The sequence below is a fragment of the Platalea leucorodia genome (genome assembly GCF_965183815.1).
Source record: "Platalea leucorodia genome assembly, chromosome: 1".
Classification (NCBI taxonomy): Eukaryota; Metazoa; Chordata; class Aves; order Pelecaniformes; family Threskiornithidae; genus Platalea; species Platalea leucorodia.
Genome location: NC_138823.1, coordinates 153,888,339 through 153,910,397, shown reverse-complemented (window position 1 = coordinate 153,910,397; position 22,059 = coordinate 153,888,339). Strand labels below are relative to the sequence as shown.

Here is a 22,059-nt window from a genome sequence, read left to right as displayed (position 1 = left end):
TCTGTTCTCTTTCTGAATGTGTTACCACTTCTCAGAATTGCTTTTCCATGTGCCTATGTTTTGAGTGTGTGCATGTGTATAAATACATAAAAGAAAAATTTAGTTGCTCATAGTCCTTGTGGAGCCTTGTTCTATGGTGCAATAATCTTTAAGGAGCTCTTTAATTTTAAAACTTTGTAATTAATTTCTGGGGACGTGACTCTTCACCTGGTCTTGGAGTCAAGTTCAAATTACTCCAAAATTTACAGACTTTTTGAATTAATTAGTTGTGCACTTATGTGCTTACAAATTGTGCCGTAGTCATTCTTTGTAAGCAGTTTTTAAGAACTGCATATTTCAGTCTTCAACAAGTGGTTAACTTCTGTTGCTTAAAACTCTAAACATTTAAACAAGGGCACCTAAAATAGATTTAAATCTAAAATAATAATCGAATGAGATATTGTCACACTTGTTTCATTTAGAACTTCTTATGTGGGGGCCTGGTACACAAGTCTGCTGCTGATCCTCTTTTGGGATTTACTCCAGTTGATTGGACATCAGAAAGGGAATGCTTATGAATAGCAGACTCGGGAAGCAGTCCTGGAAGAATCATTTGGCATGTAATTCTTAAGACCTTACTTACTATCATCTCTTAATTATGTTCCTTGGAAAGTGGCACTATTAGTGCCTAATTTGGCATAGGCAGGAGCCTTTTGGCTTATTCTCTATGGCTGAATGGCCTGAGGAGCTTGTGCGCCTTGTAACTTCCAGCTTAAATGTTGGTTGTTCAGTACTTCTGTTGCCTTTAACCAAACTATGTTTTAACACAAACTGCTCACTGAGTATTCAACAACTTGGTGAAAGTGGTAGTTCTATACAGCTGGTATGAAAGCTTTTTCCAGGTTTTAAATATATAAAGAAAACTAAAGTATTAATGATATATTTTAGGAAGATGTGGCATTTAAAAAATACATCTTGTTCTTTGTTACCTTTTTATTCTCTGTTAAATTCAATTTAATTGGAGTAATGTGTTTCTAAACATCTACAGGGAATTTAAAGGAAATGTCATATTAACTATTCTTCTTGCTGCTTAATAAGCACAACAAAAAGGTGACAGATGATTTGAACTATGTCTTAATGAAATTCATATGGGTTATTTCACTGATTAGAGTACCACTTGATCTTTGTTGTCTCTCTATAGTTGAAACAGTGATGTGGAAACAAAGGGTAAGATAGAGCAAAGAATCATGATTTCAGTCTGCAGCAGTGTATTCTAAGAAGTGTTTGCTTTCTCTTGTGCTGCTTGAGACAGCTGAGATCGAATGGTGTAGGCAGACTAATAGTATTTTAGGGGTGAGAGTCTTGTACTGTGCAAGTTCCACTTCTAGAACTAATTTTTGCCTCATTACATCCCCAAACTTGTTTGTCTTGAATATAATGTTTTCTTTGTAACTCTGATGGTAATTTTATTGTTTAACATAGTTTATCTTTAAATATAGCTTATCTCAAACTTGAAATGCTAGAACGGTAATGAGCTGGGAACCACAATTGTGTAAGAGAGAAAATCTTATGGAAAAGATCACTTGAAAGACCATATGTCACTTTATTTAAACTGTGAGTCATCTTGAGCCACCTTTGACCTTCAGATTTCCTTTCAGGTTCTCTGCAGAAAGAAATGTTTCTGGAGTTGTTTCATTGTCTGGTAAATGAGTGACGGTTATGTCTTTCTATTTGAGGTATTTTTTACAATAATTTGGTTATTATGAATGCTTCGTATAACTTTTAAGACTTTGCTTCTAACTGTTCAGTAGGCTAGGGAGTGCTCTTTAAGTTAAGAGGCTGATCAAGCTTGATTAGCGAGTGGTAGTTCATCTGTACTTTGATAACTATCTTTTAGCAGTAGAACTATTTTGAACGGCTAGAACATCAGGATCTTCCTGTTGTTGTCTTGGGTTTTCCACCAACTGAGTCAGTAGGATGAAGAGTACCCAGGGGGGAAGGTAGCCGTACTGCAAACAGAACTATTTTAAAAGTATGCAACATGGCCACCTGCTTTTTTCCATTTTCCTGCATGTTTGTTCTCCCTCCTCTAATCCTGCATTTTACCAGGATCCTATGATGAACCAGAAACTTCTAAACATGTATCTTTAACATAAGAACCAACCCAAAGAGCAGGAACAGTAAATAAAGTTCATATGATTATGATTCTTTCTAACTGTGAGTCCTCAAGTGCTCTATGAATTTTGATTCTGTTATACAGGCAGACCAACAATCACAGAAATTTTCCAAAAGCGCTACTTCGGTCTTCCAGAGAAGATCTATTCAAAACCTTCTGCTAACATATGTTCTTAACTACATACTTTTTTAACCCTGAGGACAATATTTGTGAGCTTTTATGGCCTTAGATACAGTAATTTCTTGTTGATGGTCTTTTTTTCTTTTTTCCCCTTAGTTTGGAATTGCTTCAGTTTCCCATTGATGGGTAATGCCCCTCAAATAGCAACTACTGGAGCACTTAAATTGCACGAGGCTTTTGATGTTCTTGTTGTCAACACAGAGTGAAGGCCCCTAAGCAGCAGTTTGGCTTCAGCTTCCTCTGACCATTCTCACCCTGCAAAACTGCATGCTGAACTGGAAGGACAGATGGCTTTCACCATTAAAGATAAATTATTGAACAGTAAAGGCTTCTTCCTGATCTTCTAATGGACAGCAGCACAGAAAAAATGTGCTTTAAGTTTATGGAGTAAAATACCAATGATGATTAATGATTCATCTCCCCTCAAAGATTTTTTGTTGTTGTTGAGATTCACAATGCTTTGAACACTACACTTAAATTTGGATTCTGGACAGAAAGATATAGTTAGATGAATAAACTAGTACAAATTGAGCAAGAATATGAAGTTTCTGTAGCAAAGCTATTCCGTAATCTGTTTTTGAGACTCATGGTATCTCTTTTTTGTAGGAATCCAGAGAAACTTAGTATCCATCAAATAGAATTTGCTGTTGATTTTTATCATTTGGTTGATACAGGAGAACATGTGAGGTGCCAGTGGAAGTGATTCTGTGATTAAGGTGTTAGTTTAATTTCAACACTCAGCAAACTGAGTGTTGTATGTCAAGGAAGAATAGTAGATTCAGCTTTCTTCATTTGCAAGAAAATGCGACTGTTCCAAACATGCGTTTCCTTATTCTAGGGAAGATGTGCATTTTCATGAAGGAGTACAGATACTGTTTTCGTTATTAAATAGGTTTATGACAACTAAGAAACTTGTTTACAACAGTCAGGTCATCTGAACTCCTAACTGAAGCCTAGGGCACAGAGGCTAGATAAATTCAGAGATACTTGTTTGCTGCTTTCATCAGATAAGCTGCCACTATTATTTTCTTGTGCTGTTGTGGTGAAGACTGCCTGTTTCCTCTAACTTTGAAGTAAGTAAGTTCTTGCAGCAGAGATCCGTAACAGTTTTGGTGATTCAGATAGTGTAGTTGTGGATCTAAAGAGAAAAGTCATGTCCCCTTTGCTTGTGAGTAGCTTACAAAGATTTCTAATTCTGGAATTTGCTTTCTCAGAAATCTCTAATTTGCATGGTAAAGAGGCTTCTGATCTGAATGATATGGAGGATGGGTTGGACTAAGGACCATCCTTGGAGTGACAGCATTTATTTGGGGGCGGGGGGAACGTGTGAAAAACAATTGTTCTTTACAATCTGTTTAAGAAAACCTGTCATTCCTCACTGCTAATTTAATAGTTTGTTTTGATATTTTATTGGTCATAACTTTGTAAGTTGGTGTAATGCAATGCTAGCTACTGTTACAAAGCAGTGAATATTGCCTGTTTTGTTTGCGGTTTCCTTTTGATGCTTCTTGCCATTTCGAGGAGAATTCTGATAAAGATGATCTATATGGATGAAATAACTACCGGAGATTAGACTCTGATTAGGCTCTCCGAGATTAGAGTTGCCAAATAAAGGCTTTTTCCATTTAGTTGTCCTACATCAGTATCTTCTCTGTTTTTAGTAGTACTTCTGTATAAAAAATGAAACATGCTTTCGGGAAAAACTGTGTGATGAAAGCTTGAAGCTGATCTGTAGACTAAGCAGGTGACTTGTCAACTGTTCTTATGTCTTGTACCTCCTTTTACACAGGCATGTGCTTTCTTTAAGAAAAGAGGGAAGCTGATCTTTTGTCTTTTCTTAATTAAAGCACTTACCTTAAAAGGTAATCTATACTAAATCATTATTTGTAGTGTGGCAGGCTTCATAAAATGCCTAGACTTAGTGGATAAGCATGATGTTTTTAAATAATTTTTGCAGAACTAGTTTATTTCCCACAGTTGTTCACCTGAAGCTTGACTTAATTCTTGCTTGACTTTACTGAAAGCAAAGTTCTTAATCATAAATTCTTTTCCTGACAAAGTATCAAGTTTAAAAAAGTCGCTTGATATAAACCTTACAAACCAAAGGTATAGCTCTGCAAGGTACTTCAGGGACAAAACCACCTTAAGGGTTTTAACTGTTTGCTGCTGCCCATTTAAGTGAGCAAGTATAACTGGTTTGAGTGGCTGTGATCTAAACAGGGTTACTGAAATGGTAATAATGGTTAAAAATAAAACAAAGTTTTTTGCATCCCCACCGCCATTGTGATGACTTGGTTTCCAGTGTCCCACAAAATTGTGTACTTGGGGGGGAATATGCAAGGGCGGTAAATGGTTTTGGACCTGGGGGAGGAAAACTTGAAGTTGGCTTCACTTAGTGTTTGCTTTGCTCCATACTTGGCTAATCACATTCTTAATCTAATCAGTGCTTCTTTCCATTATCTGAAGAGAGTCTCAATTTCACTTTGGCTGCAGATACAGAGGGAGAATTTTGGATGAATCTTCACTTTGAGATATATTATTCATAGAAGGCAAATAAGTGGTAGAAGCCATGTCAGTGTGGGGCTACCAGAAGTTCCAGGATCTTAGCTCTAACATTCCCTCACTTTCTACTACTTAAAATTTATTATTGACACTGAAAACTTAGCTTCTTCACAAATTGGGACTTATACCAGTATCAGAAAATGATCCATTTTATCTTTTGTGCTCAACTGTAAAGAGGTCTAAAATGTGTGTGTGAGGAAAAAAAGGTTCTGTAAATCTTAAATTTTGTTGATAAGTTTTCACACTTTAAGCAGACACAAACCTTGACTCTGAGCCCAGAGACATTTATGCTTTGTGTGTGGCCTATCCTGAACCTCTTGGAGAGAGACTTTATACCGAGACTAAAATTTTTTTGGAAAATCATGTACGCCATTTGCACAAGGTAACCTATACAGTTACTGATGTACGTGTAGGTATTGTTTGTCCTCTTTTGACTTTAGGGAGGCACTTTGTTTGTTTTGTATGTGTGAAGGTATGCAGATTTATGAGACTAAATCACAGATGACAGAGTTCCAGAGACAGAATATATATAATCTTATGTATCTGATATATACAACACATATGTCACACAACGCTATGTAGACAGATACATGGATATCTGTCTATATGCAACACAAAAGAAAGAACTTTCTTTTTTAAGCCAACAATTATGGTTTATATAAAATATTCATTGTTGGCTTGAAAAGTTAAGTTCTTTCTTTTCTGTTGAATGCTTATAATCAAACAAGTTACAGAAATGTCCTCGTTTTCCAAATGTGCTATAGTTTGTCATTAGCCTTCTGTTAGAGTGTAAAAGTGTCTACTCCAGTGTCTTGGAAACTGATTGTATATACGCTACTCAAGAAAACCTCTGACATATGTGAGAAATAAAATAACAAAAATTCTTGGGGAGGAGGAAGTAATAACAAATTATTTATTATGACGAATAACAATACTTGTATACCTATATAGCTGTGAATTAACTTCTGTCTCATCAGCTAAGACACCGAATTTCAACAGAATCATGATTCATCATGTTGAATATATAGGATGGATGGACAGTGTCTCCTTGTATTTCAGTAAAAAGAAATAGATGTAAATAAGATGTCCGCCTGTCTTTGGTGTCTGTATAGGGAATGAAGAATTGCAAATTCTGGATAGTACTGCTAAATGGCTTGATGCTATTTTCTGAGCTTAGGTACCTGTGTATTTGACAAGGTAGGCTGGGTATCTTAACGGGTAATTCCACTGGTTGCAGAGAGGATACCTCTGACACTATAGTAGACTAAATGAGTTCACTAAACTGGCAGACAACTCAGCCAAAGAAGTTGTTCTTCATTTATTTAGTGAGCTGAATGAGCTCACTTAGGATAATCAGGCAGGTGCCTGCACAGTAGAAGCTGTGGGAAGCAGCAGAAAGCATACATCTGTTTTTTTTAAATTGGCTGTCCGCCGTTTGTCTTGGAAATAATGTTGGAAAACCTTTGCAAAAATCATCCTGCAGAGGTAAGCACTCTCAATTCTGTTTTGTCTGCTAGTTTTCCTCTTTTACATTATTTTTGCATTGGCTTCTTTGCTGCTTGAGCCAGAGTTTAAAATTACACACTCTAGCTAGAATTATAATTGAATTCCTAGGATCTCATCCTCCTTCACAAATCATACAAATTTGTTTAAATTGTTGAACTTATTCCTTTGATGTATGAATATATTTTGAGAAGTTCAGTACATCAGCAACTTCTTAGGTGATGATTCACTTAAATTCCAAAAGATTGGGCCTAGATTTACAGAACTTAAGACATGTTTAAGTTTGCACAAATCTGTGCTTTGTTAAACTTGTTTTCTTCCAGGATTCTTGGTAAGTATAAGGGCTTGTCTAACCAGTAAGGCATACTGATATTAAGCAGTTATAGTTAAGCAATTCCTATAGTGTGCATGTGGCTGCATGAATTTAAAATTGATCTTTGTCAGTGAGGGAGCAGTTACATGAGGTATGCCACCAGTATGATGTGAGAATATGAACCATGCTTATTCAAGCAAGTACTTCTGTAAAGACGAATGCAAAATAATACGTTATAGAGATTGTTCTTTTTAAATGCAAAATAAAACAACTTCAGGTAGCTGGCTTACCAGAACTTCGTAGTATGAAGATTTGGTAGTTTTCTAGTCATTGCAACAATGTTATTTTCCGACTGGCTAAAGCTTAGGTGTGGTCTTGATTTTGAATCTGTGATTGTTATTCCAAAATTATGATCTTGTTACAACTTTCTATGTATGTATGCTATGTTCATACTAATTTCAGCAGCATGTGTGTGTGTGTCCTCCTTCACAGAGAGTTCTGGAAGCTGAAGAACAAGTACTGGTTATGTATCACAGATACTGGGAAGAGTATAGCAAAGGGGCAGACTATATGGACTGTTTATACAGGTAAGCTTTGCAAACGAGTTTTTAAACTTTTGAAACTATTATGATGATCTGCAGCTTAAGTCTAAGAATGTTGCTTAAAGAGAGCAATAGCTGAATATGCCCCAGGTCAGTTTTGGAGAGAATATAGTTAAGGTAGCAGAACATGAGAAAAAAGGAATAATGCTCCAACAAGTTTTTCTGTGCACTGCTCCTTACTGCTGCAGTTGTTATCTAAGAGGATTTCTACTATTCTTTCATTGCTAATATATTCTACCTCTGTTGTTTCTGACGTTGCAGTGCCAAATATGTTGGTGCTATTCAACCCTGCAGTGAAGTAGCTCATAATTCCAGGTGTTCTTCTACATGGATGGCATTGTACTGAAGTGTCCAGTTGAACCAACATGGTTTGTTTCAAAGCTTAGCCATGTACATTAGCAAAAACATAGCTTTCCCTTCTAGAATAACTTTTCAGACAAGGCTATGTCTTCTTTGGGTCTTGTCTTTTCAGGTGAATGTTTGAACTGAAAGGATTGGAGAGGGAGAGAAAATTTCTCTTCATTTCTTTTCTGAGAACTTCAGAAACTAATAGACTAGTAACTACAGGCAATCAATTTTACAGTTGTTTTCAGTAGATTATAGCCAAGCTAGAGCATTTTTTCCAGACAGTTATTATGCACACAAACCAACCTGTACATATATATAAGCTCAGTAGGGTGGTGTTCATATATCAGTGAAGCCAAGTTCTTAAACTCTGCAGTTATTTATTTCATGCCAGCTCTGCCCATTCTGACTCTTCTTCCTGCTTTGCATATGGTGTTTTGGTCCAGAAAACGTACTTGTCAGGTGTTCTGTTAGGACATAATTTTACCTCAAAGTTATGTCTTCTTTCTTTGTGTTGAAATTCTGAGTTTTTTGTCATATACTATCTTTTAGAAGTCTCTGAGGGGTACGACTTTGTGAAAGTATGATTTTTCTCTTCAATAATAAAAAAGTACATTGTAATGAGAACTAAAAGACCCTCTTACATGAAGTCAAGAAATAATTCAGTGCTTGATTAGTAGAGTCATAATGACTCATGCATTGGAAACACTTCATTAAGTGTTATGTCACTTTTTTTGTTTTTTGAGAGAGTGTTTTGGCTGAAAGTACTTCTGAGACTATAAGAAGTTATTCTGTTTTTTGTAAAGCAGTTGGAGTTCTTTTCTTACTTGCATGCCTGCTCTCAAAAAAGTACCATAAATTAGTCAACACTGTTGTATCTGGGAATCTAATTTGTATAATTCTTTCAGCAGTGAAAACTGATTAATCTTTGCATCTAGTAATCTTAATGTTTGAAACAGATTCCTTTAAAATTTAAATAGGCTTGTGTCTCTGCTTCTTAAACCTTCTACCCTGATAGGTAGTATTTGAAATACTACTAAAATGTGAGACATTTTACTTTTGAGCAAAGTTTATAAAATGTGAGACCAATCATGTGACTGGCAATGCAGTCAAATGTTTTCTTTCTTTGGTGTTGGTTTTGGTTTGGTTTTTTCCAACGAACCCCCTGGGTGCGTTTTGCTAGGAAAACAAATTTGGATTCACTTTGAAAACTAAAATCCCATACATGCTTGACTAAACCAAGATGATAAAACTGATGGAATAAGGAACACTTGACGTTAAATAAGCTTCTTCAGTTGTTTTTGTTAGTTCTGATGATAAACATAATAGATTAAAATAATGCTGGACATTGGGGCTTATCAGTGTCTTGGTGCTGTAACTGTTTTCATAGGTAATCGTATGTGTAAAAAATCTGGGTTGTGTACCTTTATTTCAAGTAACTGGAGGGTTTTCTTATCCAGTAAATTGAAATTAATTTAAATTACTTAAAAACAAACAAACAAACAAAAAAAACCACAACAACAAAAACCAACCAACCAACCAAACAAAAACAAACAGCTGAAGTTTTAAAATCTGCTCATAGTAAAATCCTGAAAACTAAACACACATAGTGCAGCTTTTGCTTTGTTCTGTCTTTTTTTTAAACACTTGTAATAATACTAGCATATTAATGTATAGTAATTTTTAGTTCTTTAGGCTAATCTTAGTTCTCTTTCTTTTTGTACTTTTATGTGAGACATCTTCCTTCCCTTTCAGGATTAAACTTTATCCAGTTTTGTCATGAGAGGAGTAATTTGTATTCTGATTCTAAGCATAGTATCACAGTAACCTGTAACACAATTCAAATTGGTATTAGTTCCAGTCCCCTTCTCAATTTTTCGGTGTTAAGAAGCTGCTGCTCTTAGTCTTCCTTGCTAATTGTGTAACTTAATAAATATGGGGAAGATTTAAACAAACAAGAAATCCCATCAACTTTTGATACCTAACATTAATGGTATTTTTCTATTGAAACTTCTTCCAATGAAGCAACTGCCTTCATTTTAGGTTATAGCATTTGGTAGAGAGGTTTACTTCCACATCAGATATTTATTATTGGTCTCATCATTTTGATACGGATGTTGGATTCACAAAATTTTAGTATCTGCAGTGCTTTGTCGTAATAAAATGGCTTTCATTTGTTAGCTAATCCTCAAATTGTGGTAGGTGACTTCAACCCTATTTTACAGATCTGTAAACCAGTGAATACTTCATCTGTGCTTAAGAGTGAATCAGAACAGATACTGGATTATGAAAATTCCCAGTGCTGAGCACTTGTATGTGTACACTACCAGACATGTTAAAGCATTCTGCTTGTATAAAGCACAGTGGTTCTGCTGCTTTTAGTATAGCTCTTATGAAGTCACCATTGCATGTTTTCATTGAAACATTTTTTAAAAGAAAAAAGTAGGTGTGAACAAACATCTGAAGGTCATTCATTTAAATCTTATGCTCAGAGTAGGGCTAGCTTCAAAGTTAAACCAGGTTGCTTAAGGTTTTGTTGAGTCAAATTCTGAGCTCCTTCAAGGACAGAGATTTTGCCGCCTTTATGAGCAGCCTGTTTTAGTGCTTGATTACTCTAATTCTGAAAAATTTTCCTGTACGTCTGTTTGGAATTTGTCATGCTGCAGCTTGTGTCCATCGCTTCTTGTCTTTTCTCTGTGCTCCTGTGAGAAGAGTTTATCTTCATCTTATGTCTGTTATGTCCTGCACCCGTGCTATTTCAGTGAGCTCTCTCTGTGCTGTTCCATTTGTCCAGATTTGTTGTATTTAGGTACTCAAAACTGGTCGTAATATTCCAGGTATGTCCTCACAAGTGCTGAGGGAACAGTTGACTTGCTGATACACTCTTGCTAAGGCAGCCAAGGAGGTAGTTGGTTTACTGTCAGCTCCTCAAGACAAACTGCTAACTTAGTGTCCACCCATGAGGAACGCTGTTCGTAACTGGTCCCTGGATAGATTTAGCACCACTGACCATATGAATGCACATGGAAATTATTGAAAACATTGATACAATTGCTAATTCCTATTGTACAGTAATGTACCCATTCATAACTTTGTCATGTGGTTGCATACACATTCTGTAGCTTGCAAAGCAATTTAATTGTGCAAGTGGTAGGTTGAAGAAAATCTTGAAAAACAACCTGAATGCTTCTTAAAACTAACTGTAATAATTATTCCTAGCTAATTAGTTACATGGTGGGTTTTTTTTTATTTCCTCCTATATCAGAAGAGTGAGCTCAACTCGCGTGCCGTTTTGGGGATCGGTGTAGCAGTCTGACTATGCGTGTAGAAGGAGGGCAGGAGGAGGGATGGGAAAAAAAACTGGTTACTCAAAAGTTCCTTCTTTATCTTTGGAGAGCTTTTGGAGGAAGAAAAGGTCTGAATAGAGGGCATCTACTCTTTTTGCTTAAAAAAGTATGGTACTTCCAGAAATATATATAATCACCTGTGTTGTTTTGTGGTGTCATATCATGGATGGACAAAGACTTAAAGGAGGTAAATTCTTTTGGGCTTATCATGGAGAACATAAGAAGATAACCAGGAGCTGACTTGAGACAAGTATGCTCTTAGGTTTATTACAGTCAAGGTAAATTTCACAATGTCTATTTTGCCAACACTAATATTTGTTTTTATCCAGGAGTGTGTAATTCAAACTACTAAAACCAAATAGAACATTAAAAGAAAAAAAATATACTTCTAATCCTTCTGACAAGGCTTTGCGAAGTCTGTCCCCCCAAGGACACTGTGGGCTATTGAGATGTGGAAACATTGCTTTGGGAATGTGGTCACTGTGTCTAGAATAGTCATCTGTGGTTAGAGTATTGTTCTTGGTTGATCTAAAAGTACCAAATACATGAAAGTTGCAAGGTAACCTGTCCCAATAATTAGCTAATAATTGTTAAATTAGTTTTTGCAGTTTATTTTTTTGCTAAATTCCATGTAAAAGAACTTATCCTTTTATTTTGTTGAATTACCAAGTCCTTTATACTGAAAAATTTGCCCACAAAAATATTCATGTACCAGACATTTTCCTGATATTGTTAATTTAGATGGAACACTGTCTTTCAGTATTGCACTGTAAAGTAGGTATTTGTTTTGAATGAACCTTGTAACACTCTCCTAAATTCCAAACTTTTTAACCTCTTTCTGGAGTGGAAGCTTGGTGGGTGTGTTTTGAGGTTTGGGTACCAAAAGGTATATTGCTTTGCTAATGCCATGAAAGGAAACAAACCTGAATTTTCTCATCTTGTTTGCCATTTTCCTCATTGGACAGTAAGCCATAAGTCTGCACAGGTGCAGCCTCAAGTAATTGGGCCTCAGCTGTGTGATCAGGTATTTAAAATTTTCACCTGAAGGTTATATCTCAATAGTAGCACCAGTCTGTGGGTAACTTCCGGTATTATCAATTCATGCCTAATCTTTGTCTCCACAGTAAGTTACAGCTGAACCTTATGGATTGTCTTCTAAAAGTAAGAAACACAGATGAAGTGTTTGAAGTAGTTAGTCAAGGTGAAAAATGGTTTATGACTTCAGGGGAGAAGTTGACTTGAGATTATACTGTTTGCACTTCCTTTGCAGTTATTTGCTTCCGCTTGGTTCTGGAAGTTGATGGTAAAAGTAGGGGAAGGGAAGAGGAAATGTGGGCAAATTTGGTGTTGGTTTTGAGGCAGAGTGTGGTGAAGTTCTTGCCACGAGTGCTTCTGCCTGCTCGCTTCTTGCCACTCACTGTTTGCTTGAATCAGGTAGGTCTTTGCAGGGGTGCCCGATCTAGGTTAACTTGTTTAGTTACTTGTGGCTATGTTAGTTTTAAGATGGATCAGTTGTCTGATCTGGATTTGTTGAGAAGGCACGTACTGATGGAAGAGAGAGGGTGTGAATGGGGAGAGCACAGGGCTTTCTCTTTTAGCAAGCTTAATGGGAAGAAGCAGGATGGCAGCTGCTGCCTTTGTTCACGTGGGGGGTGGGAAATATCATCCAGGAGTAAGCCTGCTTCAGGCTTGTGTTCCAACTCTTCCAGATGCCCGCACAAGTTTTATATGAAATGGTGGGCCTGTAGCCTTCTACACAGACTTGCATTTACAATTTGTGACGGTTATTGATGGTAGCAGAGCAGTTTACAGTACTCTGTAAGACTCTGGAGTCTGAAAGTAGGTTAGGCCACTGTATTCCAGTTTCTCACCGCTGCACTATCACAGCTCTTCCTTCTTTGGACTCTGTGGTGTCCCAAATTCTTTCAACTTCACAGGTTTCCTTAGTGTATTTCTCCTTTTCTTCTTTGTCTGTCATTTGCCTTCCTGCCCAACGTGTTCAGACATCCCTAGTCTGGTGCAGCCTCTGAAGCCTGAATCTCTTAAAGCACTTCAGTAACCTGGCTCTCTTCAGTGTCTGAAACTCGGCATCTAAAACTGCTCGTTTGATCAGAATTTAAAAAAAAAAAAAATCCCAGTTACCTCATGTAAGCACTAACATAAAAAAAATATTATAAGTGTAGTCATGAAAGATATTATAATTTTTTTCTCAGTTACCTGTGAAAGAGAAGGAGAACTGTTAAGTTTAAAAATGTTATTATATTTCTTTTAAGGGAATACTGAGAATTAAGGGACATTTTGTCAGGTCTTGCGCAGAAACTGTTTTCTGTTCTTTATAAAAACTATGCGTACAATAGTAAATACTGAAAAAAAAAAGGCATTTATAACATTTCTTCTGTTAATTAAAATAATTTCTGCAAATTCTTCTCTTATCTTTAAAATTTGTAATACAGCTGTTTGCTAGTTACCATGGCCTAAGTAAGGGATCATAACTGACAAAAATTGGCCCTGTAAAAATTGACACTATTTTTGTGTTTTGGTTTGAGAAATGCAAAATAATAAACAGTACAGGTAGAAGAAAATACATTTTACTTAAAAATATCTGATACTCAGGAACATTTTTCTATCATTAAAAATAAATAAGTTATCATTCTAATACTAGTCAACTGCTCAGAATTTAGCAGTTATTTTGCATATACACGTATGAGTAATACGGCAATGTATGTTGAAAGGTTGGATTCTTACACAAGTATATTGCACACCAAGAAGATGCTGACAGTCATATATCAGGCTACTGTTTGATATCTCACTTAATAACAATATACTGTTTTAATGTGATGTAAGATCTTTTAAATTGAAGTAACTTGTATTATAAGAATTTCCTACAGATAGCAATGGCATTGGTTAAAAGAGGTTATCTTTTGTGATGTGGAAGACATTCCACAATTCCAAATTTATTTTTTAAAAAAAAGCTTAACTTTTGCCTGTTTTAATTAGAATGTCTTTATTTCTATAGGTACCTCAACACACAGTTTATTAAGAAGAACAAATTGACTGAAGCTGATCTTCAGTATGGGTATGGAGGGGTGGACATGAATGAACCATTGATGGAAATAGGAGAGGTAGGTATCTCTGAAAGTGGGAGTGCATATAAACTATATTCAGAAGCGCTACAAGTTCAGCTTTCTCCTTTTAAATTTTGACTTTTCTGTGTCACAGAATCTGAATAGTTAAGTACTGTAGAAGATGTAAGCACTGAACCCTTTGTAAAATGAGATTACAGTTTTGATGTAGAAAAATAGTGACCTAGAGAAAAATAAGCAAATATGAAAACTATTGGAGAACTTCAGTTTAAAATGTGGTAATAGATACCACTTTGCAAAAAAAAAAAAAAAAAAAAAAAACTTTTATTAAGTGACACTACTATCTAGAAAATATTTTGAATAAGCAGTACTTTTGTCTTTTGAACCCCTGAAATACTACTTTTAGGCTTCTATTTCTTGATGTCACAAAGTGTAACAGCTTTTTTTGACATTAGTCTTCTGCAATACTGTACATCTTATTTTCTAATGCAAGCTGTTTTGTGCTATCATAGCAACTCAGAATTTGGAAAAAAGTAGACATTCTGTGCACAAAAGTATCACGGAGGGAGGGTTTATCTTTTTAAAAAAAGGTAATTTGGGGCAAACACAAGGGTATTAATGTAGTTACTAATGTAAATTGGAGAAGCTGAGACTCATTTTTAAATACCTATAAAATAAAAAAAAAAAAAACAAAACTGTCAGCAGTAGGACTATGTTCTGAGATACCACCCTGTGCACTTCAGCTATGCGGAAGTGAAATATACATCGTTTCTGTCTCTTCGTAGCTACTCTTACCATGAAATATAAGAAAGTGAAAGACAATTTTAGAGTAAAAAAAAAAAAAAATCTTTCAAATTTTTAAAACAAAGTGTGTCAGTATGTCTTTAAGAAGATTTTGAAAACACTGTTTCAGTCTGAATCAGAAGAAAACCACAGTCCTGAATACAGTTGAAGAGAAACTCTTGAATGCTTCTCTGTGTGTCTGTTTGCTTTGTGTCTGTATGTATACACACTGCTAGCTGGAGAATTCATTTTATTCTGTCATCATCTGTAGTGCTGTATTGTTTTTTCATTTCCTCTCTACATTTGCCTTTTTCTCTAAAAGGGAAGCAAACAGTTCCTTTCTTTTGGTTTGGAAAGCTAGAGAAAATGCTGCTTTTTTCCTTAATGTCAGCACTTGACCTGTCAGTGGTTACTGTTCTGCCTCTTGGATTTCATTGTTTTAAGTAGGAGATCTCTGCTGCCTTTAGATAAGAGTAAGGCGAGATTGTGATGCAAGAAGCAGCATCTTCTGTGCTTCAAACCCGGCTACCCAGCTGATGAAGACAGCACTGCCAGTTGAAATTGCCGATCCTCTGACAGGTTGGGGGTGGGCTGAAAAAAGCACCAGAAACATGATATACTTCAAGTCAAGGCAATTCAGGAAAGGAAGTTCTTCTCTAGCAAGCCTTGCAGACAGCACAGCACAAATCGGTGGCATCTCTAAAGGCTTACCAGAGATTGGAAGTGCATATTGCTGCACTGTTTGTGGTGCCTTCAAAATCACGTAAACGTTATTCCTTATTTCCTCAGACTGGGGTTTAGCCGAGTATGTTCCCACGATTGTCAGAGGTAGTCCTTAGCTCTGTGCAAATGACTGTTAGTTCAGCTGCTTTGGGAGCTGGGAATAATTCTGGGCTTTTTCCTGGGGCTGGATGATGCTGGTATATTAATGAATTCTCCCCCCATTCCAGCATTCTACTCCGTTTTGAGGTATCACCCAAAGGATGGTAGTGGCAACTTTTGTCCACAGCTTTCTGCCCTAGGATATGTTTACCAAAGAAAAACAAACAGCAGACCTGATAATTCAGCTTTTTTTGAGTATTGGGCTTCCCTTGTGTTTATGGAATCATAGATGGGGTGGAAGGACAATGATGCACACTTCTCTTCAAGCTTCCCAGCAGTTGTTCGTAGGACGATACATCCCTAGCTCATTATTTGGGCAGGTTATGGGGAGCATCAAGATTCTTAAACTGTAGCTGGCAGCCTTTGGTTTTTGACAAAGATGTTCTGAATGATGATATCTGGAATTCTACTAATGATTTTTTGATTATCTCAGTCCCCAAGACTCCTTCCATTTCTCTTTACCAAATAATGTCTTTGGAGTCGGTAGTAGTGGGAGGTAGATTTTGGATCTTGAGGCAGTAAAGTTAATCTCTGTTCATTACTGGTGTAGGATTAGGTTTATGCCAGTTACTTACTCCTTTGCCCTGGAAAGGAGTGGAGACTTGAGTCCTACACTCAAGTAGTTCAAGTGCATTAAATTGTAGCACTGTTTTTGGTGAATTCATTGCCCCAGAAATAAAATTAGTTCACATTTCTTGACCTGCAAGGCATTCACCAAATTTATCAAGTCTTTGTTTTGAAATCATTTTCTCTTTCATTATGGTTCCTGTTTAGGATTCTGTCTTTTATTCTTTGGATTGCACTAGGATCCTTGACAAAAGTCTTTATCTCAGTTGTTCATCACTTTAGAATGGAAGAAATTATCATTTATCCCTTTTGGATGACTGAGATGATCTGTCCTTTATCTACCCAAGAGCAGCCCCACTTATTTTATATATAGTTTGCTTCAGTCTCAGCATGAAGTTACAGAAATAATGCCCAGTATTTAGAACTTAGAGAGTACAGTTCTGCTTCTACATGTACTGAAGTTTCTGTCTCAGCATCACTCCTGTGTGCTAATGAAGCTTTGGGAGCTTTTCAGTAATCTTAGACAAGTACATGCTTGCTTAGTTCTTCTGGTGTGTGTAACAGTAGGTACATAGAAGAGACCGGAGGTGCATATGTGATATGTATGGGCATGGCTTCAAACAGTTTAGCATACTGATAAGCGTTCCAGACATTCAGTAATTGTTGTACTAGGAAAAATACAGGATGAGATCAGTTGATGAAAGTAGTCTGCCAGTACTTGCAAGAGATTTTTTTTTTTTTTTTTCTGTCCATATGTTATGAATGCATGGTGAAGGATACTGCTTTTCTGAGTTGAGCTCCTATCACCAATTTCAGACTTCTTAGTTTCCAACGACTCTATGAGAGCCCTGAGCTAGAAGGTAGTTAAGATGTGCCTTCTGGTTTTTTTCCCCCATCATGGGGCAACAGATTCTGGAAATGGAAGAAACTGCTATGTTCTGTATTGTCAGTCTAGGTGGAGAAGTAAGATCAGTCCTGCTCTTCAGGGAGAAAAAAGTCTCTTGAACTCATACATCAAGTTGCTGGATTGACCTGTCTGTAATTTACTTGACAAGAAAATTCCACCAGGCAACTTGGAGCTGTTTCAGCCTGGTAGATCGTATGTGAGAGGGACCATATTAGAGACCACATTGCAAATAGAGTTACCTGAGGTCATCCCCTTCAGCTCATAGTCACAAAACATGTCGGTCTTCCCCCCTCCACCGAGCTAGCTTCTTTCAGCATTCTCTGCTGGATGAGTTCCTGATGTCTTAGGGAAACTGTTTTCCTCTAACTCTTCTACAACTACTCTCCACAAGGCAAGACAGTGAAAATCACTTCTAAGACAACTTTGGTTTCAAAATGTTATCTGTCTTCTGATTTATAAGCAAACCTTTACCTCTTCTTTGAACCTGCTTATGATGCAGTTGGGTCAGCTTTACCTCCCAGACTTCTGTACCCTGTATTACAGCATGGGTGCTGGATAGCTTTGACAGACAGAGCAAGTTCATTTGTCTGTCCTGTAAAAGAAAGATTTTTTTTTTTCACAAAATGGATCAGATTGGATACCTAGTCGATAGCTAGATGCCTACTTTCAGTTAAGACATAACAGATCAATATTTTAATTTTCACAGCTAAGGACCTGTTAGTTGTGTCAGAGCTTTCTTAGCAGCAATATTCCCTCTGTCCTCACTGATTTTGGGCATTTCATTTTTTCCCCGTCTGCTACTCACTGGTAGGTGTTTTTAGAGGTCTTGTGTATGTGGGTATTCCCTCCATATGAAGGATCACATTATCCCCTTTGGGCTTTAAATCTGATTTTGACTTATGTGTAAAAACTCCTTTGAATGACTGCAGTTGTGTTTTTAAAAATGGTATGTTTTGGGAGCAATTACTTCATCCACAAGAGTTTGAGATATTTGAGTCCATTTGACTGATCCCTCCAATGATATATTAGGAATAGGGTGACCTATCCCTAATATGAAGGTGATTTGAATTCCATTTGAGTCAAATATTAGCTTGCCAGTGACTTTGCTTAAGCTGTATGCATCTTAGTTTGGAGATGCTCTCTGTGTTTTGGATATAAGGGTTCTGTATCTCCGGGTCTGACCACTGACAAATTGGCCAAAAGACATGCCCTTTTATCAGCTGAGGCTTATTTTGCTGTCAGTTTTAGAAATACTGGTGTCTGCACACATTCAAATGCTTCAGGTAGAAAGGTTTGTTACTTACCTATTACTGTGAAGGTGTTTTGTTTATATGTACACTATGTACACTCAAAACCTACCCTTGTAACCAACTTGCTTAGGGTCCTTATATGCATTTGAGAATCCTTGATAGAGAGGAACCAGGGAATAAATCAGTCCTATCAGATCTGTAGGAAGCATGCAGACTGCGAAGCATGCATTCAGACACTGCTAGTGTACAGATTTGTATGATCTTCATCCAAATGCAGTTAGATGTTCCAGAAGAAAAATGATAAAATATTATATTAATATATTGACAAATTGGGGGGGGGGGGCGCAAACAAAAGAACTTAAAAAGGAGAAAGAAGGGGAGTATCTAACAATTTAATTTTAAAAATCTTTGGGTTTGTTTATTATTTTTTATTGATGTAAACTTGTGTTGTGTCCTGACAGCTAGCTCTTGATATGTGGAGAAAATTAATGATTGAGCCACTGCAGGCCATCCTTATTCGGATGCTCCTCCGAGAAATAAAAAAGTGAGTGCTTGATTATTTTTTTCTTCTACACAATGTGAGGGTACTGCACTTTTTTACTTTGAAAAGTCTGGGGACTTTGACTAAATTCTTTTATGGTTTTTTTGAAGGTAGCTTCTTTCCTGATGATGATGATCTATCAGCTTTTCTCATTGTAGCTACATATTTGTGGTTTGCATGTGTAGAAAAAGTCTGAAAAGAAAACAGTTAATTCACTGTAACTCGAGGGTTTTAGCAGCCCTTCTTACCAATGGGATTGGGGAGTAGAATTAAGATAATTCTCCAGGTCCCATAGGATGCCTTTTGCCTTTTTCTCCACCTGATGCTGACTGCTTATGACTTCTGTGCTGTCAGTAAGCATAAGGAGCCGAATTTGCTGAAGGCAGAAAAGCTATATTGCTTTGCATGGGACCCAAAGCAGTTCTTGTTTATCTGCCAGGATGACTAAGCTTCTGGGTTTCTGTTGTTCAGATGATTGACTTCACTGAACATTCTTGGTGCTTTACTTGAACGAAATGGAAATAATTATTTTTTTTGCACTTTGAGGGACTCTATTATTTTATTTCTGAATATCTTTGTTACTTTTAAACAAAGATCCTTGTAGTTACAGGGCTTGGGGCTTTTTAAGTTTTGATTTCAAACCTTTATACTATTTAATTCCTAAAGGATCTTTTTATTTATGAATAAACAGGAATTTTGAAATATACTACAGATCTTGTGTGTAGTTGCAAGTTCCATCAGTTTCTACACTCTTACTACTGTTGAGGGTAGCTCTGGAGTTGCCTAATGACTGGGGTTTTTTTAAGTGCTTGCATGCCTGACTCAGGTGACGAGGCTAGTGTAGGTAAACTGAAAGAGTGAGGTAATTTGGCTGACTGAGGTGCCCTGAACATGCACTTGGTCAGACAAAAAGCTGTATTTGTAAGGCATTAAAAAACTGATTTTAATATTATAATTTTATTTTTTCTTCTTGAATTAAATTTTTGATGACTTAAGTAACTGACATGATGTCCCTCGCAGATGGTATTTCTGAAGCCAGGAAGTATTTATTTGCTTTCAGTTGTTGAACCATGCTTCCTTTTTAACCAATGTTAATAATGCTTTATCCATATGTTTACTATAACAATTTATTTTTACTAAATGAAGATTCCCTAATTCATGGTGAAGAAAATTCTGCTTTCTTACATCAAGCACAGTGACACCGAAGACTCGTTTTAGTCAATCTGTATATTTCACTGGTGGGTGGGAGTGGAAATCTGCGTTAAAACCTTTTTCGACAGATATCTGATGCCTCTTAAAAGTAATGGTATGTATTTACCTTGAGGCTGATGCAGACCTCACAAGAGTATTTAGATAAAGACTGTCACTGGCTCCGTGGGGCATTAGATATTGAGACTATAACAAGTTGACATTATTTGTTATTAAACCATTAGGAAAGTTTTAAATAAAACTGGAGTCATTGTCGCTAATGGTTGGGTCTGGATTTTTTTTTTTCCCCCTCCATTGTTAAGGATTCTTCTGTGTGATCTCAAAGAAGTTAATTCAACTCTGTTTCTCAAAATATACACCTAACAATTTGTATTAAGTTTGTTCTAGCCACTTTATGATCTGCGTATCATGTAATGAACTATAGAAGAGAGAACTTATTATAGCTGCTCTTCCTGGTATCATGAAATGTAGGGCTTGCTATGGGTATTCTGAGGATGGCCTTTGCATGTAACTATAGGCTTGGTGCTGTTCTTCGCTATGATTCTAGTGGTCAATACAGCTTGTAAGAGACAATTTTAGACTTCGCTGCAAACACCTGTTAAATGTCTTAGCATTGAGTTCAGCAATTCAGAGATTAAGCAATGTCTTTGAAGAAATGGATATCAATAACCTGCATCTATCAGAGGTGCAAGAATATACGTGGGAAGCTTATTACCTAAAAAATTTAATACCATTACTAATACATGTATATACTTAGAAACCTCTCGATTAGATGCCTTCTTAAGTGTAGTACTTAAGTGTGTGTATAGTTCAATTTATTAAAATGTTTTACAAAAAAATTAAAATTTCAATAGATGGGACAGTTGAACTTACAACCACAAGATTTTGCATCATATACAACGATATGCAGAATTGATAGCCAACGTTGTAGTCAACAGGTTGCATATAAAAGTATGTTTATTACTGTACTGGAAAAGGTAGGGGGAACAGAGCCACAGATTTTGCTTTTGCGTTTTATTTTATCAATGTATGTAACTGGAATTTTAAAAAGACTTCTGACTAAAATCTTGGACACATCTACTTGTTAGAAGCTATAAACTTGTGCAATACACTATACATTAAAATTAACAATAAACCTTTTTGGCACATGAAAATAAAGAAATACAAGTAGTGACTTGTGGTTCAGCTGAACAAGATGGCTAAACTGATCTAAGAAATTGCTGATGCCAAAAAGGAGCAGGCTGTGCTCTACTACCTTTCTTATGCTGAATTTGGTGCTCATCTAGTCCCTTAGTGAACCAACTCAACCGCTAACATGACAGAAAACCATCTTGGCTAATATTTCTGCAGATTGGCATGATGAGTCAGTTCAGCAAAGAACTAGATGAGTGCCAAAGCAATGCAAGAGATATAGAAAGGCCTCATGTCTGAGCAAAAGGGAGCAGGATTAGCCCCTTTGAACAGCAGAGAATTGTTAAATCACTTAAGCCTGTCTTGTCTGACTGCGCTCTTAATATAGAGTTCTGAATATAACACACTTTCTTCCCCCTCCCTCTAGCCCAAGCACTCCTCCTACAAGGCAAGCTGAATATCAACTTACGCATTTTTGTTTCAACACAACAGGAAGCCGACAAGATCTCGAATTGTGAGAAAATTCATCTATGAAATTCTTAAAAAGAAATAATTTGGAAATTATTCAGGTGCTATCTCAAATGACAGTGTGATTAGTACAGACTAACCAGGAGAGGCTTCTCTACTAAAGATAACTAACACTTTCTAACTAACTGAACCTATTCCTGTCTAAGCTGATACATTATTTATACCATTTGT

At 36.5% G+C, this 22,059-nt stretch overlaps 1 protein-coding gene across 11 annotated transcripts in view; it reads left to right on the top strand.

Annotated features, from left to right (window-relative positions):
- CUL2 (cullin 2) overlaps nt 1–22,059 on the top strand; it is a 73,160-nt gene that overhangs the window by 4,775 nt on the left and 46,326 nt on the right. For 5 of the 11 annotated variants that reach the window (XM_082314474.1, XM_082314470.1, XM_082314473.1 and 2 more), the window contains exons 3-7: nt 5,177–5,279; nt 7,179–7,300; nt 14,024–14,129; nt 18,941–19,023; nt 21,788–21,874. In XM_082314474.1, coding sequence (XP_082170600.1) covers nt 5,177–5,279; nt 7,179–7,300; nt 14,024–14,129; nt 18,941–19,023; nt 21,788–21,874 — 501 coding nt within the window. Of the gene's footprint in view, nt 1–5,176; nt 5,280–7,178; nt 7,301–14,023; nt 14,130–15,340; nt 15,637–18,940; nt 19,024–21,787; nt 21,875–22,059 lie in introns of those variants that run through there. The other 6 variants (XM_082314477.1, XM_082314478.1, XM_082314479.1 and 3 more) reach the window with 4 other exon arrangements.